Below are 27667 nucleotides of genomic sequence, written 5' to 3'. Positions count from 1 at the left end.
CACGAGATCTCATGAATTCACGTATGATTGCGCGACATAACAGGATGTAGTTTCTATAAACAGAACCACAAAACCAACAACAGTTTGTTTCCATTCCGACTTCAGGCCTGTCTTCGCCCATTATGAGGTTTTACGTTGTAGTGCAGGGAAATAAGCGCCGGAGTAAGTCCGGAGCGCCTCCGCAGCCGTTCCGCAGTTGGTGGAAATTGGGGGTTAAACTAGCAAAGACACTTGCATCGGGCTTTGCGCTGGCCAGGTGCAAGATATGGCCGTTTGTGTCAGTGTCCTTACTAACCTACTAACACAGGAACTTGAACCTTGGTCCTATGGTTAAAGGACAGCCGTTCATCATCAAAAATGATTCCACCCAGCATGTGCTGGTTTCAAAACCTCCGTCTCCCTCGCCTCTCGCTTTCACATAAACCTTCTGAAAACATTTCTGTTTTCTCTCTACTGGATGAAAGTACGAGCCATCCCCGTTTCTCTCTCTGTTTCTGGTCTCTTTTGGATGTGAAAGTTTTGGTTTCGAAAAGGTTTCACCTCTCACTTTCATGTGCAAAAGGTGAGACGAACTCCTTGTTTTGAACAGTTTGAACAGGTATTCTCCGTTTCTGTGTTTAATGTAGTTACAGATAGTTTGACAGCGTGAACCACACCCTGAACTTTCCAAAACAGGTCACAGAATCAACCATTAGTCTCCTAAATGAACATGTTTTCCTTTCTTGCATTAAGCTGTGCCATTGCTCTCTCTATTAGTTTCAGGGGGAAAGTGGAAGAGAGATAAGCAGCTGAAGGTTTGTGGGTTTGTTTGCAAACCTGTTCAAAACATTCTCAGCGGCACTTGCACAGTTTTGACATTTGCATGACAATTTAGTACTAAGCACAAATTATCTCCAGTTCATTTCCTGGCCACGATTTGCATTGCACTGCATTAAGTTGACTTTCCTGGCAACTTATCTATCTACCTATTTATCTTTACTTTCACAAACAGCAGCTTAACATCTGGAGAAAATGCCGTAACAGAACTAAAGAGATAATAAATGTGTAAGAACGTAATTCATGTAAAAATAAGAGCACAAATACTGTTTTCTGTCTTAATATGAGAGCAGCAAATGTACCATTTCGGTGTTTGAACACACTCTACCACACAGACAAATACAGTGTAATAACAATGTGTGTCAACTCGAGGCATTCATACATGTAGGAGTGCTGTTGGCATTATAATAAAGGCATGTCTGTTACGTGGCTTGTTCTTTAAACAATGGATAATACATTTTTAAAACAAGTGGTTTTGATCTGTGTAGGTCTTCATCAGGGTTCAAAAAAGACACTTTAGTCCACCATTTAATATATTTATAATAACTAGAACAAAAATAGTAAATAATAAATCAGTTTGTCGATCGACAGAAAATTAATCTAATTATATAACTATTTGGAATATTGTTTGAGTTATTTAATCAAGCAAAAATGTCAAATATTTGCAGGTTCCAGCTTATCATAAGTAAAGACATGCTGCTTTTTTCCATTTAACATCATTTTAAATTAAATACATTTTTGGACCCAAAAAAGAAGACATTTGAAGGCAAACTGAACTGATGAGCATTCTTTCAAAATTTTAACATTTAATAGACTAAATGACTGATTGATTATTCGCAAAAGTAACCAACAGATTAATTGATAGTGAAAATAATTGTGAGTTGTAAACATATAAATAACATCATTTAACAGAAACTAGAGTTACTGTGTGCTAATAATGACCAACTCAAAAGGAGGAGAAGCATGACAATTATAGATCAAAACAAGGTGACACATTTATAACTAAGTGACCCAGAGCGCAGTGACTTCTGACCAAAGTGTTTATCGTTGCCGTGTTTGATCAATTTGACCCGCAGAGATTCCAAGAATCTCACACCACGCATTGAGTGTTGCTTTTCAAAGACAAGCTCAAACCCCAAACTTGGGCGGGTATCCATCCCACACACCCCCCCCCCCCCCCCATCTCCTACTGCCACATCACAAGCTACCAATGCTTCAGCCCCACTGCCCCAGCTTCACCTACACAAAACCACGGCAATCACAACCAACAGCCAATAAGAAATCAACCTGTCTGGACAGATGGGTGGAAACGGAAAGGGAAGCTGGTGGGTGTTTTTAGGTGGGAGACGTTTTGGAAGTTGAGGCTTCAAAGACTGCTATCAGAATAAAGGCAGATGTGTGTGCGTGTGTGTGTGTGTGTGTGTGTGTGTGTGTGTGTGTGTGTGTGTGTGTGTGTGTGTGTGTAAGCATGTGTAAATCTGCGTAAGTGTGCGAGCTACAGGGAGACAACATATGTGTATCTAAGTGTTAATGAGTGAATGTGTGTGACTTCCCCAACAGCTGCTTGTGGTCTTTCTTCTTTGAAATGTGTGTGTGTGTGTGTGTGTGTGTGTGTGTGTGTGTGTGTGTGTGTGTGTGTGTGTGTGTGTGTGTGTGTCCCACCGTTCTGCAGGCCCATCCACAGCTGTTTGTGGTCTTTCTTCTGCATGTCGTTGACGACTTGGCTCTTGTGCTTCAGAGCGTCGGCCTCCTTGATGCTGGACATGAAGTGAGCCTCGATCACAGAGTTGGACGGACAGTGGAGCAGGTCACGATCTGGAAAATTCTGACACATGCACAAGAGAAACATTTTATTTTAAGCTGCATTCTCTGTGTGTGTTCTTTTTGGCCACTAGGGGGGAGGAAGAGCTTCACAACAAGCTGGCTGACAAACAACTGTTTATTCACACAGCCACTGTAGCAGACACAGAGCAACATTACCATTTAATGGAGTTGTATTTGTATTCACGTGATAATGTATGTGATATAATGTCCAATTTTCAGTCTTGTTTCTACTCTGTTTTGGTCTGCACCAACTCTTGAGGGAAATAGCTGGCTCTTTAGCAGCCAGATGTTCTACAAAATCAAAACTTTGAGTACATGTGTCAATTGTTTCATTGTTTATATACAAATACTCACTAATGGAGCTTTACATCATTTTATTTTATTTGTATTTATTTTTTTTAAGTTTAGAATACAGTTTAACACAAAATACATACAATTTACAGATAGAATATAAAGACAGATACAGTATTTTGGATACTGTACATGAACACACACACTGGTTGACTTTTACCTTAAAGTGCACAGTGATGCTCCAGGGTAAGACAGTGTTGGACGCATGGAGGTCAAACAGAACTCCAACTGGATAGTGCCTGGAACCAGGAAATCATGTTACTTACAGTACAAGTGTGACTGCCCAGATGCATCGCCTGTTTTATCAGCCATTTAGGGACTGACAACAACATCATACGACATCCATATGAAATGTTTTACTCCTAAACATTGTGGATCTGTTTTCAAAACAATGTGACCTAAAATTTACATTTTGTAGCAACGGTCTTGAAATGATTAAGGGTCTTATAATGAGCAGCAGACAAAATTGACATCAGTTTTTGTTATGTTTCGATGTTTGTTTCTCTGGATGCTGTGTGTAAACTTCAGCAGTCAGTTTACATTTCACTTCAACATTTCAATTTGTCACTTCCTGTGTTTCAGTCAACAGGGATTCAATGCTTTTCTTATCACAGCCTCAAATCAGATGAGTGTATCAGCTCGACTCTACTCGCCTTTTTTGGTTTTCCATTATGAAAAAACCTCCGTCGAGGTTCCAAGCAAGTTGAGGCAATACCAATTTGGATTGGTCGGAGAGAATCGTCAGTAATCATTGCATCATCATTGCTAGCGACAGACAGGGGGTGTAGTGAATAAACCTGCCGTTTTTAAATAGTTTAGCCAGCGGTGGGTTTTTTTTAAACAAAATGTGTCTTCTCACGCATGAGGCGGTACTATTGCTGCGTTCATATACATCGGAAAAACATTTTTCCGAGTGAAAACGTCATCATTCACATCCCTTCCTGTGGGAATCAGAGGTGGGAAACTCGGGCTAGATTTTGCTAACAGAGTTTCCCAGTTGGTGACGCGTTGTTAACAACTGACGTTTGATGTAGGCGACTTTGGTTCACTGGACATATTTCAATGACAATAAACTCTTTATTGTGGACAAACGCCTCTGCCAAGAAACATAACATGTTTCAAATTATTCATAAATAGGCCTATGTATAAAAAAACAACACCTTATCCGTGTCCTTTCCCGTTGGTTGTCCTGCAGATAACACAAACAAACACCTGTCCACGTGCTGTTTCTATGCTCGTATAAGAAAACAGCAGCAAATCTTTTGTTATTGTGGCCTCCATGTTTTCACACACCTGATGCTCTAGGCTACGGCCAACCGTCGGTGGCCGTCATGCAACAAGTTGTTATGCCAAACGCCAACATAACAGAAGAAGAAGAACACGCATCCCGACCATGTGAACGCTGGCAGTCGGAAAAACATTGTAATCACGGGGGCGGTCCCTGTTATTCCCAGGTGGCATGAACGCAGCATAAATCTGCAATGGAAAAATGAGGACGGGGCACCGCGACTGAGTCGAGTCGAGCCGAGCCAAGCCGAGCTGCTACTAGCAGCGGGTAAGCGCCATTAGTCATTTGTACGAAATCTGTAATTTAAGAAATGTCAAAACTAACTAACTAACTAACTAACTAACTTCCATTACAGGTTACCAGGCCTTAAAAATGGTACGTTTGTACACCAAAAGGTGTTACATTTACAATTAATAATAATTTGCAATTAACAATAAGAAAAGAAAAACAGCAGAACGTCACATTTGAGTGTTCAACTGAATGAATATCAACACTGACATATGTTTGTTATTTTTTTTTAATGTATTTTTCTCAAGTTACTGGAAGTGTAGTCTCGCTTTGCCAGACCCTCCTCCAAAGCGCACTGAAGGAGGGTCTGGCTACTCCACATAGCATTCGGGGATGACGGAAAACGTGCTATGGTTTAATGGCATTTCTTTAAACCAATCAGAATCGCCATGGGCGGCGCTAAGCTCCCCACAGAACCACTGCAAAATATCCGTGCGAGAGAAAACTCAGATTTGACAGGTAGTCTGTTTCAATTTACCCTGCAGAGATCTGAAGAGCAGTCAAAAATAGTCCTCATAAATCCACCGAATTTAAAAGTCCAACACAAAGAAAGCAGAAGGAAACGGAAAATACAGGCATCCGGCGAAATTCCCTGCAGCACCGGAGCAATCCCGGAACTGGAACGTCAAGGATATAGACTACTGGTACTGTGCTGCTACAGTACTGTAGACCAGGCTCTTCATCATCTGTGTTGCAGTACTGACACCTTGTGGCTGAACTTTGTGCCTGCTGGCTGTTAACTGGCTGTACTGCTGATCTCAGCAGACAGACAGGCAGATAAGAAACTAACTTGGTCCCCATGGTTAACGCCAGCTGACGGTGCTTGGAGTTGCAGGTTGTGTGAATACACTGTTGTGATTCTGACTGTGTATGGCATTTGTTGGAGATTGCGGATGTTTGTACTTGAGGCAGTACAACAAGGTACACAAACAAGGTGGAGAGTATTAAAAGTCTCATGAAAATGAGTTTAAACGTTTGGGGAAATAGAAACTATATTTATTTTCAAGCTGACGCACAAACACAACACACAACTATGAGCCAGGTTACTGCTGACGGTGCTAGTTGTGGGAGTACATTTCTACAAGAACAGGACAAATAAAAAAATAAAAATGATATTCATGATAAGAGAATGAGATCTGATAAATAAAATGACACTTACCTGCTCTTCTTACATGTATTTGGCATACATACCACCAAACAACACGACCAAGGACACAAGGTAACATTTTCACCAATGTACCAACTCATAATGCATTCACACATACCCAACCTTTCCCCTAAGAGAACTAGCAAAACCAGTTCATCTAACTACCGTTCTCTCACCATTTCAGTGGCGTCCCCTCGTACTCCAACCACATCTCCTCCACGTCATCGGTCCTCACCACTTTGTGAAAGTGTTTCTTCACCTTGTCTGTAACCAGAGTCAAGTAGCTCACCCTGGGTAACAACAGCTGAGAAAGCCAAAGGGAGAGAAAAATATATGAATGATCAAGTATTACATAAAAAGATACTATTGACATGTTATCATTCATAGGCAAAGTGCTTACATCAGTGTGGTAGAGAGCTGCAAGCAGAGATTTGCAGTGGAAGTGGCTGTGCTAAATGTGTTTATATAAAGTTAGAATAATGCTGAGGCAAGATTTTCAACTTGCTCTGTGTTGTCTTAAGTTTTTTTCAATCTCCGCATGGGATTTACGTAGCTTCCAACATGTATCTTACATTTTTGAGGTGCGCATAAGCTACAGTGTGCTTTAAACACCCTATAATGCACCAAAAAAAAACACACTCGCAGACGATCACTTTTTCTGGTCTGACCGTAGCTTTAGAGGCTACAGCTCTTAAAGTACAACAGAGTATTGTTTGTGCGGGTATTGACCTAAAGCAGGAGCCGTGAGTGAAAAGCCTCACTCTCTTCCAGCTCGGCCACTATTCAATATGAGCAGCTACCAGACTGACAAAGACAGTGTGCATTAAGAGCAATAGTGTGATAAATCACTTAACAATGATCCGGGTATCCCCTAAAATACATCAGTTAGAGCGTCCTGACAGGGAACACCACTGCCTGGTACAGTAACAGGAACAAACAGGACGGCAAGGCCCTGCAAATGGGGGGCTGTTCGGCTGAACATACAATAGATTGTGTCCTACCATGCCTAAAGGATTTTTTACACCAGGCGTTGCAAGAAAAAGGGTAGGAGAATCATAAAAGATCCAAACGACTCAAGTAACAGCCTTTTCTCCATGTTGAAGTCAAGTAGAAGGTAGCGTACACACCAGGCCAGAATTTAGGAATTGAAGCTCAGGAGAAACTTCTAGGCGCAAGTGACAATTCAAATTGATTGACTGATTGATTGATTGATAACATTTATAGCATATTTTCTCAGTAGAAGTAACTTTTCATCTGCTGATGAAAAATACGGGACACAGTGTTTTGTGATATGCTAAACATGAAGTCATCTGGTATGTCTCTGTGTTCATCCTTATATACTGATGTGAAATACAGAGCTGTAGGCTCAGATGGGGCTTCCAGGAAGCATTGAGGTGAGTGGCAGGCAAAAGTTAGGTCTGGCCTCAGGATGTGTGGCTTTGCGAAGTCAGAGAGCAACTGCACTTACATAGTAGGGCTCGGCCTCTCTCTCAGTAACCTCATCCTGGTTCAGAATGAAGCAGGTGGGAATCCGGCCGAACCACACGTCTCTCAACACGTCCTTGTCATCTGCCATGCTGCTCCTGCTCCCAGTGGCACATAAAGAATAAATTCCCCAAACACAAAGACAGACTCCGAAGTTCAATGGCAGACTGCTTCCTGCAGTGAACAACATAGCAGAGCAGACAAGCGAGCATTAATAATACCTTTGGCAACACAGTCCACAATACCACAATAAAGTTAACAGTACAACACAAGCTAGTTCCACACTAACTCAGCTTTAGGTAAGCCGCATTTGGCTTTATTAATTCGTCAGGGGAGTTATTACCACGTTATAGTCCGGGAGAAGAGAGCGACTCACCTGGTAGACTTTCAAAACTGTCAAACTACGCAGGTGTAATGCAGAAACTGACGTTAGCTTGAGGGCTAGGTAAGCTAACTTAGCTTGTTAAAACATAGCTAAGAATGGTTTACAATAAACAAATGGGCTTGCTTCCTGGGTATTGTTTTTACTGTCCACAAATAAAAATAACTTGTGTGCGAGGAAGAGATGTTGATATGTGAGAAACCCTTACTTTTTGTCGATGTTTTGCAGTCGGCTTGAATGGAAGAAGGGCCGTGACTATCGATGTTGTCATTCCTCTGCTGTCACCGGAAAACAGCTGAAAACCCCGTTCACCGCAAAACAGCCACCCCTGGCGGACAGCTGCCTTTACTGCACCAACGACAAACATTAATAAAGTATCAATGTTTCTGAAATGAATGTTTATGCACGAAATAACTTGCACGTTTTAACACGACTGTGGCTTATGTATTGTCACATAAAACTATTGAATGTGTAAACGTATTCGAAGACAATGTTGTTAACACACAGTAGAGGGCAGCAATACGCCATTTTAGCGTCTAGTCTACCTTATCCAAAAAAGAAAGAAAGAAAGAAGAAAGAGTGTTATTGGTCAGAGTCAGACAGTAAGCCAATCAGAGGCAGAGTAAGGCAGGGTAGGGCGGGACATGTCTTCGGGGGAAAATACTCCGTTTACGGTGCTGTTTGGATTTTGTTGTGGCTCTAGTAGCTTCAAGAATGGATAAAATTTTGGAGGTGGATAACCTAGAAATGCGTCTTCGGGAGCTGGAGAGTCGTATATACGGGGAAAGAAGAAACAAAAGTGGGAAAGCCGTCAAGGTTCGCTCAGACTAATGTAGCTATATCCTGATGAACGGTTGGGGGGGGCTAATAAAAAAAGCTAGCCTGCTGTTAGCTTAGCAGAGCTAACGATAGCTCTGTCAGTGGGATTGAGTAAACGCCCTTTCTATTTTCTGCACATTGGCTTTACAGCAATAGCTAGATGTTACTAGAAAAGCATAGCATGCTGTAATTTATGCTGCCATGACTGTGTATTTTAGTATAGTCATGCCTATAATAAACGATTAGATGTGATGGACAAAAACTGGAGCTAGTTTTAGCTTAATTAGCTGTTGCTACTAATCTAACAATGCTCTAACTTGGGCACTTTCGTAGTCATACACAAGTGTTTTAGACCTGTTTCATATAATTGTACATTGACAATTGCTGGGTTTTGGACAGTTGCTCTGAACACAACAAGCATATTTAAGGACACTAATTGGGATAAAAAAAAATAAGATAGCCTCTGTTAAAGAGAAAATATTATTATGAATGTAATGTAAAGCAGGGAGAGGTAGTTATTAAAAGTAAAGGCACAAATGATGGTCACTGCGATGTATTATCTCAGGGTTGAGTTTGATACTTCACTAACATGAACAAAAGTCACTGGTTTCCTGGAATTTAGGAAAACTCATTTATCAATCGGAAATTCTGGGGTATGCTTTAATAATTGTCAGCAATACTCTTAGGTGTACATATTTTCTTTAGCAAATTGGCCAAAAATATGGTATATTCCTTTTGAGCCAGTTAATGTAGCGTGTTAGCATCATATGATGTGATGGATCCCTTTTAACCTACAAAGGAGCATTGTAGAGTCTTGATAGATGTTGTATTTGCAGGGGGGAGAGGGCTAGTTGTTGTGTCCTGCTTAAAACATGTTTTTATGTCTCTGATAGTTGACTGAAGTTGACCTTACTAACGTATTGTTAAGTAGTAGAAAAATAAAATATGCTCAGTCATGTACTCAGAATGAGATACTGTGATTGTGCATAAGCAAATGGCCATGTTTGGCCTGCATACTGAAATTTCTCATGTAATAAATCTCCATTCCTTAAAGGCATGACACACTTGAACTTGAGATTTTGTGTTTTTGCACTGTATTAACTATTTGCCACATATTGCACAGAAATGCTCAGACACATTGATTCAATTGTATGACTTCTATGTACACTTGTTAAACACTAACATTTAATGTAATCACTGTCCTTTGTCTTGCAGTGCACTGAGTCTTTGGCCAGGATTCAGGCTGGTCTCACCAATACAGCCAACAAGAGAGAACGAGTGAAGATCCTGCACAAGAAGAGTGAGTCGCACGCTGCGTTGTATATCCATCCTCACAGCCTGGATTACAGGCTTGTTGTAACTGTTTATCTACAATATTGTTATTATTTTTTCTTGGCATTTTGCTTTTATTTCCTTTATTTAATGGTCAGTGTATAGATAGACAGGGAAACATGGGGAGAGGGAGGGTTATGATGTGCAAGAAAGCAGTGGTGGTATGTAACGAAGTACATTTACTCAAGTACATATTTGAGGTACTTGTTCTTTTCAGAGAGAAATATGGTACTTTTTACTCCACTACATTAATCTGACGGCTTTAGTTACTTTACAAATGAAGTTATTATGATGTTTTATTATAAATTAAACTACCCAACAATATAACGGCCTACAAGTCCAGCTGAAATGATAAACAACTTAGTTGATTGACAGAACTGTTTGGATTGTTTCCATTTTTTAAAATTCGAAGCATTGAGTACTTTTAATACTTTTTAGTTTCGTTTTCCTGATGATATTTACATACTTTTACTTAAGCAACATTTTCAGTGCAGGACTTTTACTTGTAACAGCCTATTTTTACAGTGTGGCGTTAGTACTTTTACTTCAGTAAAGGATCTGAATACTTCTTCCACTACAGCAAGAAAGATCCCCTGGCCCGGAGTTGAGCTATAGTGTTTATGTAGAATGTGCATTAACAATTTGGCCACCGGGCCCTCTAAATATTGAAGTATTTTAGAAACTTCTGTCATTCACAGTGCCCACTGAACATTAAAAAGCTGACATAAGATGCAAAAAAAAATGCTACCAAGTGCATTTCTGAAATTCCAAATGTCATAACAGTGCTTGCAGGAATGTTTCTGTAGTCCGACTTTAGACTGTTGGGTGAGTCTTTAATCCTAATGATTGGTGTTGTGGTGCAGTTGAGGACCTGCTGAAGTACCTGGACCCCCAGTTCACGGACCACATCTCTGTACCTGATGCCATGAAGCTGGAGTTCATTCTTGCTGGTAAGAACCAGATTTTTACATAATCGCAGCGTCTTCGTTTAACCGCAATTAATTGCTGAAATTAGCTACGGTCTTAAGGTGTATGACTGGTAATTGTTGATTTAGTTTAGATTGTAATTAAATAAGTGATTATTGGTCCGAGTAAATATTTTTATTATTTAAATTGCTAGTTGTTTGCACTTGACCCTACACGTACAAATATGACAAGGAGGGGATATAGAAAAATGTTTTTTATGATAATAAAGAGGCGTGGTTTACTTCATAGGCTGTATATTTGTGGTATTGTATTATCTTGGTCATATAACTGATATAAATTAGATATAAGTTGACTGAAAGAGACCATTATTTCTGAGACAATGAATTGTGCAGCAACATTTGGAATTGTTAAATCAAATAAAAATGAACATCTATTTACAACTGTAATCAAAATGATCTCAGGTAGTTTCTTTATTTTAGGCTTATATTATTAATTTATTGTATATGAAGCCGCATTGTATTTGTAATTTTGATGCTTAATGCTACAAATATAAAAATGAATGTTATATTGTGTCAAGTTATCACATGAAATAATAATTATTAGAGCCAATATTAGGCATTTTCCAAACTATCGTTATTGGCATTTATAATGGCCGATAAATACATATTGTTTATTATATTTGTTTTTGTTCAAAGGACTTTAAGTTTCATATCTTAAGTTTGTATTTTTATACATTTTATTTATCAGGACTTTAATATATTTTGATGTTCCTCTGTTGTGACAAAACAAACAAGTTTATTTTTAAACTGCATTATTATATTATTTTAGTGAGGACTCATAAATAACTACAAATAACTAATGTTAGGGAAATTTGTTTATGTTTTGTTACACGTTTCTGGATTATTATTTTCTTATAACTATATATCGGATTTTTAAATCACCAAATATTTGTATCGATATCGGTCTTAAAAATCCTTTCTCGGTCGGGCTCTACTAATGATTTTATTGTGGCAGACTAAAAGAGTAGCTCACTTCTGATTCAGTACTCACGGTGATGCTGTTGTGTGTTTGTCTGCCCAGAGGAGGACTTCCTGCTTTCCCAGGCTGCTTTGCTGGAGCAGGTCAGCAACACGCAGCCGCTGCTGGACAGCACCTACATCCGAGGTGAGCGTCACTTGGCAGGAAAGTAAGCAAAGCAAGGACAGAGCAACATCGGCTCCGTGGTTTGAACCCTGACAGCAAAGTAGGAAGGAGCTCATGTTTACTGCTGTTTGCCTGTTTGATAGCCAAGTGTCTAAACATGAAGAAGGGTTACGGTTTAGCTGAAGTTTGTTGGACAATTTGGCTTGTTTTTGTTTTAAGCGAAATCTATCAAATAATGCGTTTATATGCTGGAAGGAGGTCTGAGATCCTGGACTTTACATACTTACTGCCTGTTGGCATGTAGGGCAACAACACAGGATTTCCACTCTTGTCTGTTTTGGGCCAGTGTCTTTATAGAGCCTCAGTGTGTGATGTATGGTCTTCAGCTCTCCCTCCACCGTCCTGCGCCAGGTATTCTTGGGTCGGCCTCTTACGTTTGCCATCTGGTGTCCAGTGAAGGGCAGTTCGCGTGATGTTTTCTTGCTCTCTACGTGTTACATGTCCAATCCATTTCCATCGCCTTCTCATAATGATGGTAGCCATGTTGTCATGTTTACACTGGCTGAGTAGAAGTTGATTGGAGATGGTGTTGGGCCAGAATATTCTCTTTATTTTACGTACGCTTTTGGCATGGAAGGTCGACAGTTTGTGGAGATCGCTTTCAGTTGTTCGCCAGCACTTGGAGCCGTATAGCAGGACTTTAAACCGCTGCTAAATAGTATCATCATGTTTTGTATGAAATGTAAACCCAGAAATGAAAGCGTAATGTTTATTGCTGAAAGGGGATTGAGCTCAGCTGTATGCACTCAGGTATCTTGTAGGGAACATTTGACCCAGTTCATCATAGAATTTACTTTTATGTTGCTTTTTTATTTCCAAAATACCATCACTACTACCTACAGTATCGGCCACTTCTAATACATTTTCTATCCATTCATACCATTTTCTTTGGATGCAGTTTCCCTCCACACAGTATTCGTACCATGCATCATGCCAGCATGCCATTCATTCTGCCTACTACAGTTTAAATGATTTAAGGGTTTTGTTATTGGATCGATTGTAATTTCATTTCATTTAGTTAATCAGTGTTTTTAGCCTATATTGGTTGGATATAACAAGGATTTGTGTTGCTCCAACTCCATGACTGCATGCTATAGTCCCTGTGGGGGACTACCGATAGCTCTCTCTCTCTCTCTCTCGTAGCCCTTTTTCACGGAGCTCCCACAGCTCTTCGTTCAATAAACTGTCGGTACACTTACAAAGTTCTCAATGCTTCAGTTAACATCTAGGGACCCTCATTATGCTATCGTTGAAGTTTGGTGATATTTTGAGCCTTTTTAGTGGTATAAATAGCGATTTGTTTTTCCTTTCCCTGTGCCCCGAATGCTAGCGTTGTAAGCTAACCAGCGGTCCGCGCTAGCTTGGTTCAAGCTACAAACACAATCAATTAGCATGAAAACGTGTCCCAGAGAACAACAGAGTGGGTACACATCCATTATTAACCCCTAGGTTCGTTTTGCGCCGGAATTGTCCTTTAAAACACTGGACGGCCATGCGACACAACTGCCGGCATATTTTTGTAGGCTACATTTTATGTTATTCATTATGCAGTTCACAGTGGGTCTGTTTTACTTAAGTACTTATTGTCACTGATCCAAAACTGCATATCGACGTCCGTGTGCTACGCCTTGGCGACATTGTTATTTTTGTGACATGCAGTGTGGGGATGTTGTGATGTTTTTAAATGTAGCTTACGCTATGCATTACGAGGTGTTTACGTGGTTGCCAATCCAAAATAATAAAGGAGTTGTTACATGTTACATGAACATCCACCATTATGGTTACATGTGGAATGAAGTCTGAGTCTTTCTGTCACTGCAAACCCTTCAGTTTCCTCCACACTCAGTGTAAAACAGGATTATCATCGTCGCGTACCGACAGCCCCAGTTGAAACATTTTGTCATGCTTTAGAGAGAAATGAATGTAACTAATCTTTTTATATATATGTGACTTTCTCGCCTTTTTATTCAGTAGCGTAGTGTTTTGCGGTGGTGTTGTACAGCTGCTGGATCGGTAGAGGAGTGTTTGTTCTATCAGGACTGTGTTAGCTGTGTGTTTCTGTTTCCCACAGATGTACCGGAACACGCCACCAAGCTTCAGCGCCTGTCACAGATTCACATCAAAGAGCAGGTAACTCCCTCTTTCTCTTCCTCTTTCTCCGTCTGCCTCGTTTCTCTCTTGTAAGATTGTATCTGTTGACCCAATGTTTGTCTCTTTTACAGGACCAAACCGAGGCTCAGTCCCTGGAAGTGAAGAAGCTTTTTGAGGAATACAACAAAATGGTACTTTTTCTCTAATTTGTTTTATATCATTGAAATAAAACAATTACCATAAGACAAAGTATTAAACACAAAAACATTGTAAATTTCACATAATTACAAACTTCTTCTGGTACTCTCTTATGTCTTGTGGGATAAGAGTAGGGCTTCAACTAACCATTATTTTCATTGTCGATTATTTTCTCGATTAATCGGATAGTGGTTTGGTCTATAAAATGTCAGAAAATTGTGAAATTTGTCGACCAGTGTTTCCCCAAAGCCCATAATGACATCCTCGCATGTCTTGTTTTGTCCACAGCTCAAAGATTTTCAGTTCACTGTCACAGAGGAGAGAAGAAACTATTCACACATTCACATTTCAGAAGCGGCAATCAGAAAAATATTCCTTTTTAAAATGTATACAGATTTGACATTTTCCCCTCGTACTTCTGTCGGCATTGGTACGAAGTAGGCATTGAATTTCATTTGAAATGGTATTAAAAAGGTCTTTTAAAAGCCTTGAATTTAAGTCGGAGGATCCTGGGGGTATTTTTTAATGAAACAAACTCATTATCAATATAGTTGTCGATTCATTTAGTAGTCGACAACTAATCGATTAATCTTTGCAGCTTTAGATAAAATAATTATAGCACATAAGTACTTAAATAATCAATCTAGCTTTTCTTTTCTTAAACTAATTTGTCTGATATTCTTCTAAGCTGCTGAAGTTTTGGATCCACCGGCCACATATGAGATAGAAATTAAACTTGCTGCTCACTTTTTTTTTTTTTTTTTTGCCGGGACAAAGCTCCACCCACTGACCCCTGACCTCTGATTGGCAGATGTTCCTGCTGTCCAAGCAGTTCACCCAGTGGGATGAGACCCTGAGGAAGCTGGAGGAGGCCAAGGGCATTCGACCCGTGGAGTAGCTCCTGTCAACATACTGATGAGGATGGCGACAAAGGAGAAGAAGACTGCGCCGTGGTGGGAGCTTTAGATGAGACGCGTGTTCCAAGTCCGAACAAAAGTGAGACAAAAGGATCGCAGCATCTCACTTGCATGTTTAACTGCTTATCAATTTGCCAACATTGAGTTGAATCAGGTGATATAACATTGATACCTTAATTGACACTCCATGATATTGTTGGTTGTCAACAATTCTCGAACCAATCTTATTTAATGAAATCGTCAATAGGAATGGAGCAAATGTAAATATGTAAGGGAACTCGGTCTCATGTGACTGTTCATCAGTCGTCTGGAGGAACTCGCTCCCATCACGTGACGTGTGGTTCAGACAGCTCGGAGATGCTGCTGTTATTTATTGTCTGACAATAGAGCTTTTTATGTTTGCGTATATCGACTCAACTTTCCAACACTGCCTCCCTACGGCAGGACAGTCACAAGACTTGTTGTTCTGCCCTTTACCCATTTTTTCTCTCTCTCTCTCACTCTCTCTCTCTCTCTCACACACACAAATATCCTCTTCAAGGCTTTAGATTTTCTCTCTGGATGCCTTCTGAAATGATTTGTAAAAACTTAAATTAGCTTAATTATTCTTTCCTATATTCTGAATTTAAAATGTTCTATATGTCTCCTGTCATACAGCATGATTGCAGTTAACACAATAAATATTACTTTTTTCTTTCACTTCTCCTGTCATGTGTGCGTGTGTGATGTTTGTCACCTATCTGTAAACTGTTATAAGCTGCAGTCAGATGTAGGGCTCTCTGTGTGTGGTAATGCACATAGCCTAGTGGTTTCTAACAGGTTCCTTCTTCACAGCAACAAAGTGTCCCTGAGCAACATCACTGAAGCCCCTTCTGTTTTGGTCAGAGAAAAAGCATGTGAATATAATGCCCTTTAAGGCATTGTTGCTGTGAAATACTTAGACACTCTTACTGTAGCTGCATATTACACTGTGTCTACACAGGTGACGTTGCATTCACAGCAGCTCTAGTCCTCCGTCTCTGTATACTGTGGTGGGAATTCTAATAATGTACATAGGCCGAGATCTGAAATAAAGCTTCAGTCAACACAGTCTTTAAAGTCTTTATTCTTTGCGCAAAGAAGGTTCAGTACATCACAGAAGAGTCTGAGAGAATGAACAGAGGAACTAGACCACACAAAGTACTTATGTAATGTAATGAAATGTACTGTTGCTGAGCAGAAAAGAGAATATGTGAGAACATCCTGTCTTGACATTCTTTCTCAAACATTTGTATCAAAGTAGAAACTGCAGATGCTCCTGTGCTGTTAGACCTTGTCTACATTAAGGAATGTATCGCCCCACTTCCTTTAATGGCCCCTGACTATCACATAAGGAAAATGCAGAAGAGAGCAAGACACACTGAGAGGGTTAATTGAGGGAATACGTAAGCCGCCGACGATTTGTTGAGCAACTCTTCATTTTCCCTTATGTACTTCAGCGCATCTTTTGCACTGATTCTGAATGGGTTGTTAATGCAGAGTCTTTCACCAGTCATCTTGTACTAGAAACAAAAGAAAAGTGATTAAGTTAATTGTGACCTTAATGAGAGATAAATACAACGTGCAATGTTGTGTCATTTGAACATACAACACTCAGTAGATCATCTTGGCTATAAACTGTTGCTGCTCAAAACATCAACAGTAAGCTGGAAGGAAATTTGGAGATTTGAGGGTGCTGTTTAAAACCAACAATCGCATTGTCTACCACAGTGTCCATGTGTCCCGGTGTCATGCATAATGTCACAACTGATAACTTTTGTGTCAAAAGGTCCGAAGTATTCCTTTGAGACATTTTGGGAAATATGCTTATTTGCTGAGAGATGTCTGTTAAATACAGTATGTAGCTAAAAAGAAGGAACCGTCATACATTATTAGAAGTTTGTATTGGTCCAGACTTTGGTGCCTTTTCTAATGAAGTAAGGTGAGCGGGTGAAAAATATTTCCACAAAATAAAAGCACATTACGTGATGTTGACTGATGTTTTTTATTTAAATATACGCATTTGTTTTCCTTGGTTTTAACAGATAATAGCTCTGTCCAGTTCCATCCAAGCCCCTGTTTGTTTCAAGATGGCTGCGACATCATATACTTTATAGTTTGAAATGGTCTTTTCACCGCGACACCAAGTAGTATTAACAAAGAAACCGAAGCAAAACCGTTCTAAGTGTAATTTTTCTAACAGCTTCCTTACCCACTGCTTGAGAACTTTTGCAAATGTGCGACATATCTTTCTCGCAAGCCAATCAAAGCAGACTGGGTTTTTCAAAGAGAGGTCTTAAAGAAACAGGCACTAAAACAGAGCATTTCAGACAGAGGGGGAATGCAGGTATATTCAGACGGACAATAAAAGAAAATAAAGTGTTTTTTGAACATTAAAGTATGTAAACATGTTCTAGTAGACACCTGAAATAGTTTTAACCTGAAAATGAACATGACATGTCTCCTTTAATGAAAGACTGGAAGCAAGGAAAAACCACTAGCCTGGCTCTGTTGAAAGAAAGAAAAGAATCTGCCTCGCAGCACCTCTGAAGCTTATTAATTCAAAGATATATTTCTTTCTTTTAATCCGTTTGAAAACTGTGGCAACCTCACGGTGAGGACAAGACTCAAGGAAGTCGCAAGAGAAGTCACAAAAAATAGTTCAGAACAGAACTCCTTACGAAAAGCAAAACTTGTCGTTTTTATACTTCAGTCCTTCCAAATAAATGTATTTCCCAAAATGTCAAACTATTCATGTAAGCCTTGGTCTGAACTTAATAAAATGTGTCATGCTTTAATAAATTGGCAAGGCAGTATCAAAAATGGTGATGGGCCACTTTTAATCAGCCACGTACCTGCAGTGCAACCTTCACTCCATAACGCACATAGGTAGCAAGGTGTTCACAGTTGTTGGCCAAGAGATTATACAGCCCACATTTGGCTTTTTTTTTGTTGATGCGCGCGGTCATTTCTGCCTCAGTTCCTGCCTTGTACTCCTTTCCTTTCTTGTCCTTGTATCCATCGAGGTAATTGAACACCTCAGGCTCCTTAGTCATGTCCAGTGTAGAGAAAACACAGGAAGTCTTATTGTCTATAACCAGGGAATAAATTATTAGATGTACAGTATGTAAACATTTACAATACATGTATACTTATTTCTTCTTAAATACAAGCCTAGGACTCTACACTAGTGTGCCTTTACCAGGCTCAGTGCTTTATTAAGCTAGATGCTAACAGCAGATGTGTTTTCCATGTTCAAACTTTAGTTTAGCATGTTAGCATCCTAGCATTTGCCAATTAGCACTAAACACAAAGTACAACGGAGGGGGATTATAATTCGCTTTGCAGGTATTTCATCATACACCCAAGTATTTGTCACAATAATGACACTTTTCCGCCTCTCTCCGTGAAATATGTTATTTTTATTAGAATTGTGATTTGCTCTGCCCTGAGACTTTCTTCAAAACCCATCCCAAAGGTTTCTGGATTATCAGAGGAAACAACACACATTCATGCTGAACTCATGCTCATCTTCCAACAGTGTTTCTCACTCTGCTGGAAGATGTTTTAGTGCATGATTGTTGACAAAATTCCAAGTTGTGGAGGTAGCTGGTCTGAGCAAACAAAATCACATTCAGCATTTACTCCATGTACTGTATGGTAAAGATGATGCTAGATGATATCAAACACCTGACGTTTGTTTTATTGTTGCTCTCATTGTAAGATTGAATTGGTTTACTGTCTTTGGAGTTTCTAAATATACGTACTTCTGCGTTCAAATATGTTCTCCTCGTCTTTTTTACCAGGGAGTTGTCTGTCGCCCACATAGACAGCGTAGTGCTGGTAGGAAATGTTTTTCCCCAAAACCATCATACAGCTGGGTTTGAAAGAAATGATATCTCCAAACTGGAACTGTTAAAGAAAGAAATGGAAATGGAAGAAATTCATTTACTGATACGTTCTAGAGCACCACAATACGGCATAAATACAATACTGAAAGTTATTAACTTACTCCATTTGTGTCGACTGTGATCACCAGCAGAAGGATCACAGCCACCAAGATCAGCTTCCTCATTGTTCCAGCAGTGAACGGCTGTGATGAACATTACAATACTGTAAGGTTATCTGAAACTGATCTTTTACTAAACTCATTTGATTTTACAAGTTAAAGACATTTTCTAAAAAATTCTAGAGAGGGGAATTTCATGCACCAAGGGTAGTTCATATTCTGGATAAGAATACATAAGCAGACACAATGACTAAAGAATAATGCTTCAACACCACAAAAACAACTGACTCAAAATGTTTCCCACGGAATTTAAGTATTCAAGCAATGAGACTGAGTTTGAGGAAGGACAGAAAGTAGAAAAGTAATAAAAAAGAAAAGACAGAAAGCAGACAGCGGACAGATGAAACGATGACCTACCACGGAGGTGTTGAGGAGATGGAGTAAGCAGTACAATCAAGCTTCTTGACACCCTGAAACTAACACCCACACCCACACACACACACACACACACACACAGAAGAAATATCAAAAGCAGCTGTTGAGGAAGTGATACACATTCACATATTTCCACTTAGATGCACACTTGTCTTCCTGCAGCTTGCACACTTTTAAGCAGATTCATGCATGCTTGCGCACACAAACAATCACATATATACTATAATTTGGGGTGGCAGTAGTGGCCTAACACACACACACACACGCACACACACACACACACACACACACACACACGTATGCTCTTCAAGGCTTTCAGATTTTCTCTCTGGATGCCTTCTACAATAATTTGTAAAAACTGAAATTAGCTTTATTATTCTTTCCTATATTCTGGATTTAAAATGTTCTATATGTCTCCTGTCAGCATGACTGCGGTTAATACAATAAATATTACTTTTTTCTTTTACTTTTCCTGTGTGTGATTACTATCACATATCTGTAAACTGTTATAGATGTAGGGCTCTCTGTGTGGGCACATAGCCTAGTGGTTTCCAACAGGTTCCTTTTTCACAGCAGCAGAGTGTCCCTGAGAAACCCACTGAAGCCACTCCTGCTCACTAACAAAAAGTCATTTTGAAAAATATCATAAAGGTGCAGGACTAGGAAGTGAGAATGTCAAGTTTGGGTCAGAGAAAAAACATGTGACTATTGCTCAGGGCTGTATGGCGTATTCTCTTAATGAACTAGTTTCCATTTGAGTTGAAACTCTTACTGTAGCTGCATGTTACACCGTGTCTCTAGTACTCCTTCTCTGAATACACAGGATGCATTCAGGCACACTATTGAGAGTTGGTCACAGGCGTATTTGTAGCGCTTAGAGCCCAACACAATCACTGAGTTCTGTGTGAAAATAGCCTTTTTTTCGACCGCTGTAATAATTAATACAGGAGGGCATCTGTTCTGTCAGTCACTTGGACTGAAAACCCCTCGTGTGCTGTTAGACCCTGTTGTGCATTAAGTAATGCTTATGGGACAACTAATTAACCTTCCTGTTCTACCACCAATTCAGTATGGAAAGGCTGACCTCTTTGTAAGTTGTGCCATGTTTTTGATTTGACTCAGGATTGTCAAAATAGTTTTGATATGCAAACAATGCTTATTTCTTAAGACTGTATAACCATTTTTTACACCAACATGAACAGTAAAACACCCACAGCACTTGCTCATTGTTTTTATTAAAAATAACATAAAATGTCACATCAGGGACGGAGCAGAAGAGAGCAAGAGAGGCTTAGAGGGTTGATTGATGGAGTACTTCTTAGTTGTTGGAACTGCTGGGCTCGTTGGGGCACCCTGCATTTTCCCTTACGTACTCCCGCATATCTTTAATATTGATTCTGAATGGGTTGTTAATGCACTTGTTTTCACCAGTCATGTTGAACTGTAAACAAAACAAAAGTGATTAAATTAATTGTGACCCTGCTGAGAGCTATATACATTATCATCACAGAACATAAAAAGAGTGACTAGCCGGCAGTGTTAAATTCAGTGTACATTATATAGAGGAACCAGAACTTGTTAGTCAGTCACACTGATTTGTAATAATGTAAATAACGTAAAAAGCTTCGGAGCAACATGTTGAGTGTGTCTGGAAAGAAACAATAAGTGTTTTGGGAATGACATTTTGGGAAATACACTACGCCTATTTGCTGAGAGATGTCTGTTAAATATGAAGCTACAGCTAGCTCAGCCTAGACATATCATAAAATTCACTTTTTCAGTGCTTGTGCACAAACATTTGGGTATCTGCTGTTTCCCCTTTCTTTTGTGTTACGCTAAGCTAACCGCCTCTCTGCAAATAAGCGTATTTCCCAAAATGTCAAACTCTATTCTTTTAAGGTCTGGTTGGTAGCCTACTTAATAAAATTGGTCATTCTTTCGTCAATTGGAGAGGCAGTAGGAAAAAACATTGATGGGCCACATCAGCCACGTACCTGCAGTGCAACCTTCACTCCGTAACGCACATAGGTAGCAAGGTGTCCACAGTTGTTGGCCAAGAGATTATACGGCCCACAGTTGGCATACTGTTCGTTGATGCGCGCGGTCATTTCTGCCTCAGTTCCTGCCTTGTACTCCTTTCCTTTCTTGTCCTTGTATCCATCGAGGTAATTGAACACCTCAGGCTCCTCAGTCATGTTCAGTGTAGAGAAAACGCAGGAATACTTAGGCTTAGCTTCTATAACCAAGGAATAAATTATTAGATGTACAGTATGTAAACATTTACAATACATGTATACTTATTTCTTCTTAAATACAAGCCTAGGACTCTACACTAGTGTGCCTTTACCAGGCTCAGTGCTTTATTAAGCTAGATGCTAACAGCAGATGTGTTTTCCATGTTCAAACTTTAGTTTAGCATGTTAGCATCCTAGCATTTGCCAATTAGCACTAAACACAAAGTACAACGGAGGGGGATTATAATTCGCTTTGCAGGTATTTCATCATACACCCAAGTATTTGTCACAATAATGACACTTTTCCGCCTCTCTCCGTGAAACATGTTATTTGTATCCAAAATAGAATTGTGATTTGCTCTGCCCTGAGACTTTCTTCAAAACCCATCCCAAAGGTTTCTGGATTATCAGAGGAAACAACACACATTCATGCTAAACTCATGCTCATCTTCCAACAGTGTTTCTCACTCTGCTGGAAGATGTTTTAGTGCATGATTGTTGACAAAATTCCAAGTTGTGGAGGTAGCTGGTCTGAGCAAACAAAATCACATTCAGCATTTACTCCATGTACTGTATGGTAAAGATGATGCTAGATGATATCAAACACCTGACGTTTGTTTTATTGTTGCTCTCATTGTAAGATTGAATTGGTTTACTGTCTTTGGAGTTTCTAAATATACGTACTTATGCGTTCAAATATGTTCTCCTCGTCTTTTTTACCAGGGAGTTGTCTGTCGCCCACATAGACAGCGTAGTGCTGGTAGTAAATGCTTTTCACCAAAACCGTCTTACACCTGGGTTTGAAAGAAATTATATCTCCAAACTGGAACTGTTAAAGAAAGAAATGGAAATGGAAGAAATTCATTTACTGATACGTTCTAGAGCACCACAATACGGCATAAATACAATACTGAAAGTTATTAACTTACTCCATTTGTGTCTAGAGAAAAATTCTAGAGAGGGGAATTTCATGCACCAAGGGTAGTTCATATTCTGGATAAGAATGGCAGACACAATGACTAAAGAATGACGTTTCAACACCACAAAAACAACATTGACTCAAAATGTTTCCCACGGAATTTAAGCATTCAAACAATGAAAAGTAATAAAAAGAAAAGACAGAAAGCAGACAGCGGACAGATGAAATGATGACCTACCACGGAGGTGTTGAGGAGATGAAATAAGCAGTACAATCAAGCTTCTTGACACCCTGAAACTAACACACACACACACACACACACACACACACACACACACTTAACAAACAGTTCACCAAACTGGGATCTTTCTCTGGGATTTTCTCTACAATCCATAGGCCAAAAATTCAACAATGTTCAAAATTTTGCAAAACCAAACATGTCCTCAAAGCAATTTCTGTCATTATAACACAAAGATTACCACCAACTCACAGCTAGAATTTAGGGCAAGGACATTTCTTCCAAGTGTCAAAGGTCTTACCTCCTTCAATGAGCTCGAGGAAGCCTGTTGGGTCAGAGGAAGGCATCACCTTATATACAATTCAAAACAGCATATCTGATAATACCTTGTCTTTGTTCAGCTCATGTGCCAATCTGAAGTGGCTGTTCCCATACACGTTTTGATGCCCCAACCTACGACAAGGTTTCACTTATCAACTCTGACAGTTACAGTACCTGTGGTCGGCTGAGAACACTTTTTTTTTAATCAACAATGAACTCCATCACACAATTCCTCATATTCACAGTTGGAAATTCCCCACAAACTTTGTCTTCTACACTGGTCACCACTGTTACTGTAAACTCCACAGGTGCAAATGCTTTGTGTCCAAGGCCAGGAAGGGGATTTTCTTGTCACAAGCTCCTAAAAGAAAAGAAAAGTTTGGTTGATATAGCACATTTTATTCCTGTCGTCCTCACAGAAAAGCAAATGACATCCTGAGAAATCGAATTGAAATTCACAATCACAACCACAACAAAAACCTCTTTAAGCGGGACTTTTCAACGGCAGCAGACGATGTGATCACTCAACCTGAACTTTGTTTTTCCACCTACTAAGAAAAGGTACTGTCTGTCTCATGCACGCTGTAATGATGCTTTACCAGGCTGCACCTGATTGTCACTATACGCTGACATGGTTTTAATTCCACACAGACAGATGCGCATATACATATATCGTATATTTTGTTCGCTTATTGCATTAAGCCGATTGTGAGCGGGGGGGTGGGGGGTTAGTGTGTGATTTATCAGTTCATAACTGCTCCTCGTTGTTAGTGGATCAGTTGAGCGTCTAACTCACTCTTAATGCTACCAGGGAAGGTAAACCGTCTCGTTTGGGGAGACAGTGCTGGGATTAAGGGGTTATAAATGTACATTTTATTTTGCAATTCGGGATAACGGCATACAATCCAATTGTTTTAAGAACGAGATTACAGTTTACATCATTCCTTATGTGGAATGATATGTGGCCTGGTTGAAATTGTTTATGCTTGATTTTATTTGATATGTCTTCTAATCTAAATTTGAAGTTTACATCCTGGAATGTTAGAGGTATGGTGAAGTTGGCTAAAATTAAGCAAGTCCTCAGTAGGGTTAAACAACTTAAATCATTAGTTGTATATCTCCAAGAAACTCTCTTATTGTCAGATGAAGTGATAAAGATAAAAAGGAGATGGCCAGGGCAAGTCATATCAGCCTCCTACTTATCACACACCCGAGGGGTGATGATCCTGATCCATAAATTGATACCCTTTAAAGTGGACAACGTCGTCCGTGACATGGGGGGTAGGTACCTGATTGTCCAGGGTACATTGATAAATGAGAAGATAAACATGATCAATGTATATGCCCCAAACGAAGACAATCCCAAATTCTTTGAACATTTATTTTTATTAATTGCTGCTCTCCCAGGGAAGGCTCTTATAGCAGGTGATTTCAACTGCACTTTAGATCCTAAATTGGCTCGGTCAACTGGGATGGATTCCTCTCATATACAAAGTAGGAAGAAACTGTTACAGTATATAAATGATCTGAGTTTGTGTGACCCCTGGAGGAGCCTGAACTCAGATAAACTAGAATTCTCCTGTTATTCTCCCCGATTTAAGTCATACTCACGAATAGATTATTTCCTGATTTCCAGCTCTATGTTCTCCTCTGTGATAGAATGTAACTATAACAGCATACTGCTGTCAGACCACTCCCCTACTTCACTTGTATATAGAGCCCAAGGGGTAGTTAAAGGGACTCCTAGATGGAGATTTCATCCCAGATGGCTTTCTGATTCAAATTTCCTGCAATTTGTAGATGCCCAAATTGAGTCGTTCTTCAATACAAATACAGATGAGACCTCTGCTATTGTCAGATGGGTGGCCTTTAAGGCATACATCAGAGGCATGATCATAGCTTACACCAGTTCAAAAACAAACAAACTCAAGTTGAAAATGAATGAGCTTGACCACAAAATTAGACAATTGGAAAGAGAGGCCTTTTTGGACGGCTCCACAAAAATAAAACAAGAACTAAAGTTACTTAAAGCCCATTACGAGGAAATTTCCACATCGAAAGCAGAAAATAGTTTAATGGAGATTGTTAGCCTGGCGAATAAAGAAATTAGATGCAGACAGGGCGATTACTGCAATTCAAACTCAGAGTGGAGCAATAACAACAGACCCACAGGAAATTATGATAATGATACTTTTTCCATCTACTATAAAATATCATATTCATCCGAATCCCCACAAAGTCTGGAAACACAATCTGAGTTCCTGGACAATCTTTATATTCCTTCCATATCAGACGATTTTAAAGAACAAATGGACAGGAAACTAGATGCCTCAGAAATCTCTGGCGCCATTACTAATATGAGAGGAAGTAAAGCCGCAGGCCCTGACGGTCTTCCAGTTGATATCTACAAGATATTTAAAGATAAATGAATTGAACCCCTTTTAGCTATGTATGAGGAGGCCTTTCAACAGGGTTGTCTTCCAGATTCCCTGAGGAGCACGCTGATAACACTTATTTTGAAACCCAATAAGTCCCCTACCAATTGCACGTCATATACACCTATTTCACTGCTTAACACGGATGCTAAGATTATCGCTAAAGTAATGGCTAGAAGACTGGAACCGGTGCGTGAAAAAATGTCAAGCTTTCCATAATGTCAGAAGGGTGTTGAATTTGATACATGCGAGGAAGGGAACCCCTGACACCGCTATTCTGTCTTTAGATGCTGAAAAAACATTCGACAGAGTGGAGTGGAGCTATTTATTTGATGCGTTATCGCGCTTTGGCTTTGGTAACTACTTTCAAAATTGGATTGAGACACTTTATACTGACCCAATGGCAGAGGTCTCCACCAACTATATAATATCATCTCCTTTCAAACTCACAAGAGGTACTCGTCAGGGGTGCCCTCTCTCGCCAATGCTATTTGTTTTGGCAATGGAACCGCTTGCAATTGCGGTGAGATCGCACCCCTCAATTTCAGGTATAAAGGTATCGGACACCGAACATCGCATTGTAATGTATGCCGATGACACCCTTTTACTTCTAACAGACCTAAGTAACTCAATTCTTAATCTGACTAATTTAATGGACACATTCGGGAAATTTTCAGGCTTTAAAGTAAACGAAACAAAATCCTCTATTGTGTTCTTGAATAAGTGGGAGTAAATTAATTCGGTGATAAACCACCTTTTCAATAATGCGGTAAATGGATTTAAATATCTCGGTATCACCATTACCCCAACCATTAAAGATTTAGTAGCCTGTAACTATGATCCTATGATTTCTACAGTAACGGAATCCATGAATAGCTGGTCATCAATGCCAATCTCCCTATTAGGGCATATAAATATAATCAAGATGAATATACTACCAACGTTTTTATACCTATTTCAATCCATCCCTTTACCCCCGCCGCCGCAGTTCTTCTCCAAAATGAAGCAACTATTTACTAAGTTTATTTGGAATAACAGGAGGTCAAGGTTGAGACTGTCACTTCTTTACCTGCCTTATGAGAGAGGAGGGTTACAATTACCCAATTTACAATGGTACTTTTGGGCTGCTCAAATTAGAGCTGCAATGTACTGGTTTTTGCCTGAACCTTACTTACCATGGGTGCAAATTGAAAGTATCTGCACTAAAGGCCAGCGACTTGACACTTATTTATACTCTGCATCTGTCAAAAAACTGAAGCGGCTCACTGATAACCCCTTTGTGAGAAACACAATTAATGTCTGGCACAATGTACAGTCATTTCTTGGTGAATCTACTTTGTTTTCAGGCTTTTCACCAATATGGGGGAATGATAACTTCTCTCCTGGAAAAAAAAGACCAAGGTTTTAAAATGTGGGCAACAAAGGGCATCTGTAAAGTTATGGATCTATATAAGGAAAGCAAACTAGCTTCATTTGAGGAACTTAGAAATGAATATGATATACCTCGGACACACTTATTTAAATATTTACAGTTAAGGAGCTTTGATTATGCACAGACACACTCCTATATGCAACCCCACTTGTCCATGTTAGAAAACCTAGCAGTGAATAATTGTACTGGCAAGGGACAGATATCCTTAGTCTATAACATTCTGGTGAAAAACCATAAAGACACTACTGAGCATAAGAAAACTCAATGGATAAATGACTTACAAAAAGATATCTCAGAGGAGGACTGGAGAGAGGTGTGCTTTAGAGCACAACTCCTAACAATAAATACCCATCTCAAACTGATTCAATATAATTGGATTATGAGAATTTATGTTACTCCGGAAAGACTGAATAAGATGAATCCAAATATTCCTGAAATCTGTGTTAAATGCAATGTTGAAAAGGGCACTTTATTTCATTGTCTGTGGGACTGCCCTGAGATACGAAAGTTCTGGAATGAAGTTATAAAATGTATTTCTCAGATGACCTTAAATCCAGT

The 27667-nt window shown here is 39.6% G+C and overlaps 4 protein-coding genes across 9 annotated transcripts in view; 1 reads left to right on the top strand and 3 right to left on the bottom strand.

The window, feature by feature from the left end:
* atg5 (ATG5 autophagy related 5 homolog (S. cerevisiae)) overlaps positions 1–7879 on the bottom strand; it is a 43595-nt gene extending 35716 nt beyond the window's left edge. The window contains exons 1-5 of one of the 2 annotated variants that reach the window (XM_078252111.1): positions 7790–7879; positions 7183–7373; positions 5891–6018; positions 3152–3230; positions 2479–2641 (exon numbers count right to left, since the gene is read on the bottom strand). In XM_078252111.1, the coding sequence (XP_078108237.1) occupies positions 2479–2641; positions 3152–3230; positions 5891–6018; positions 7183–7290 (478 nt within the window). In that variant the 5' untranslated portion in view covers positions 7291–7373; positions 7790–7879. The remainder of the gene's footprint in view (positions 1–2478; positions 2642–3151; positions 3231–5890; positions 6019–7182; positions 7374–7789) is intronic. The other variant, XM_078252112.1, reaches the window with a different exon arrangement.
* A 338-nt stretch (positions 7880–8217) lies between these two features.
* Positions 8218–15767, top strand: dctn3 (dynactin 3 (p22)). Of its 3 annotated transcripts, none has more exons than XM_078252103.1 (7): positions 8218–8397; positions 9616–9700; positions 10596–10682; positions 11740–11823; positions 13934–13992; positions 14085–14144; positions 14440–14901. In XM_078252103.1, exons 1-7 carry the CDS (start codon positions 8296–8298, stop codon positions 14590–14592), a joined length of 630 nt encoding a protein of 209 aa, XP_078108229.1. In that variant the 5' UTR covers positions 8218–8295; the 3' UTR covers positions 14593–14901. The 3 variants fall into 3 exon arrangements, with proteins under 3 accessions (XP_078108229.1, XP_078108230.1, XP_078108231.1); XM_078252104.1 differs by lacking the exon at positions 14440–14901 and adding an exon at positions 14963–15767 and having other exon boundaries at positions 8219–8397; XM_078252105.1 differs by lacking the exon at positions 14440–14901 and adding an exon at positions 14929–14970 and having other exon boundaries at positions 8219–8397.
* A 388-nt stretch (positions 15768–16155) lies between these two features.
* LOC144519158 (uncharacterized) lies at positions 16156–23314 on the bottom strand. Of its 3 annotated transcripts, none has more exons than XM_078252108.1 (6): positions 23223–23314; positions 22922–22980; positions 19099–19179; positions 18854–18998; positions 17942–18177; positions 16156–16609 (listed from the first exon to the last, which is right to left on the bottom strand). In XM_078252108.1, the coding sequence occupies exons 3-6, from the start codon at positions 19159–19161 to the stop codon at positions 16433–16435; spliced, it is 621 nt and encodes a 206-aa protein (XP_078108234.1). In that variant the 5' UTR covers positions 19162–19179; positions 22922–22980; positions 23223–23314; the 3' UTR covers positions 16156–16432. The 3 variants fall into 3 exon arrangements, with proteins under 3 accessions (XP_078108234.1, XP_078108233.1, XP_078108232.1); XM_078252107.1 differs by having other exon boundaries at positions 23174–23255; XM_078252106.1 differs by lacking the exons at positions 22922–22980; positions 23223–23314 and adding an exon at positions 19513–19623.
* On the bottom strand, positions 20748–22757 carry LOC144519159 (lecithin retinol acyltransferase-like). The gene is made up of 4 exons (XM_078252110.1): positions 22694–22757; positions 22449–22593; positions 21525–21766; positions 20748–20971 (listed from the first exon to the last, which is right to left on the bottom strand). Exons 3-4 carry the CDS (start codon positions 21723–21725, stop codon positions 20849–20851), a joined length of 324 nt encoding a protein of 107 aa, XP_078108236.1. The 5' UTR covers positions 21726–21766; positions 22449–22593; positions 22694–22757; the 3' UTR covers positions 20748–20848.
* Positions 23315–27667: the final 4353 nt, after the last annotated feature.

This window comes from Sander vitreus, chromosome 6, assembly GCF_031162955.1.
Source record: "Sander vitreus isolate 19-12246 chromosome 6, sanVit1, whole genome shotgun sequence".
Classification (NCBI taxonomy): domain Eukaryota; kingdom Metazoa; phylum Chordata; class Actinopteri; order Perciformes; family Percidae; genus Sander; species Sander vitreus.
The sequence above is the reverse complement of the archived record's forward strand: the minus strand, read 5'-3'. Positions and strand labels throughout refer to the sequence as shown.

Coding starts and splice junctions, on each gene's coding strand:
- LOC144519158 (XM_078252108.1), bottom strand. CDS start 19,161: ATGAGGAAGCTGATCTTGGTGGCTGTGATCCTTCTGCTGGTGATCACA. Junction 18,178..18,853: donor GAACATATTTGAACGCAGAA/GTACGTATATTT, acceptor CCCTGGTTATAG/ACAATAAGACTTCCTGTGTT. Junction 16,610..17,941: donor GAGTGAAGGTTGCACTGCAG/GTACGTGGCTGA, acceptor TTTTGTTTCTAG/TACAAGATGACTGGTGAAAG.
- LOC144519159 (XM_078252110.1), bottom strand. CDS start 21,725: ATGACTGAGGAGCCTGAGGTGTTCAATTACCTCGATGGATACAAGGAC. Junction 20,972..21,524: donor GAGTGAAGGTTGCACTGCAG/GTACGTGGCTGA, acceptor TTTTGTTTACAG/TTCAACATGACTGGTGAAAA.
- dctn3 (XM_078252103.1), top strand. CDS start 8,296: ATGGATAAAATTTTGGAGGTGGATAACCTAGAAATGCGTCTTCGGGAG. Junction 10,683..11,739: donor GCTGGAGTTCATTCTTGCTG/GTAAGAACCAGA, acceptor TTGTCTGCCCAG/AGGAGGACTTCCTGCTTTCC. Junction 13,993..14,084: donor AGATTCACATCAAAGAGCAG/GTAACTCCCTCT, acceptor TCTCTTTTACAG/GACCAAACCGAGGCTCAGTC.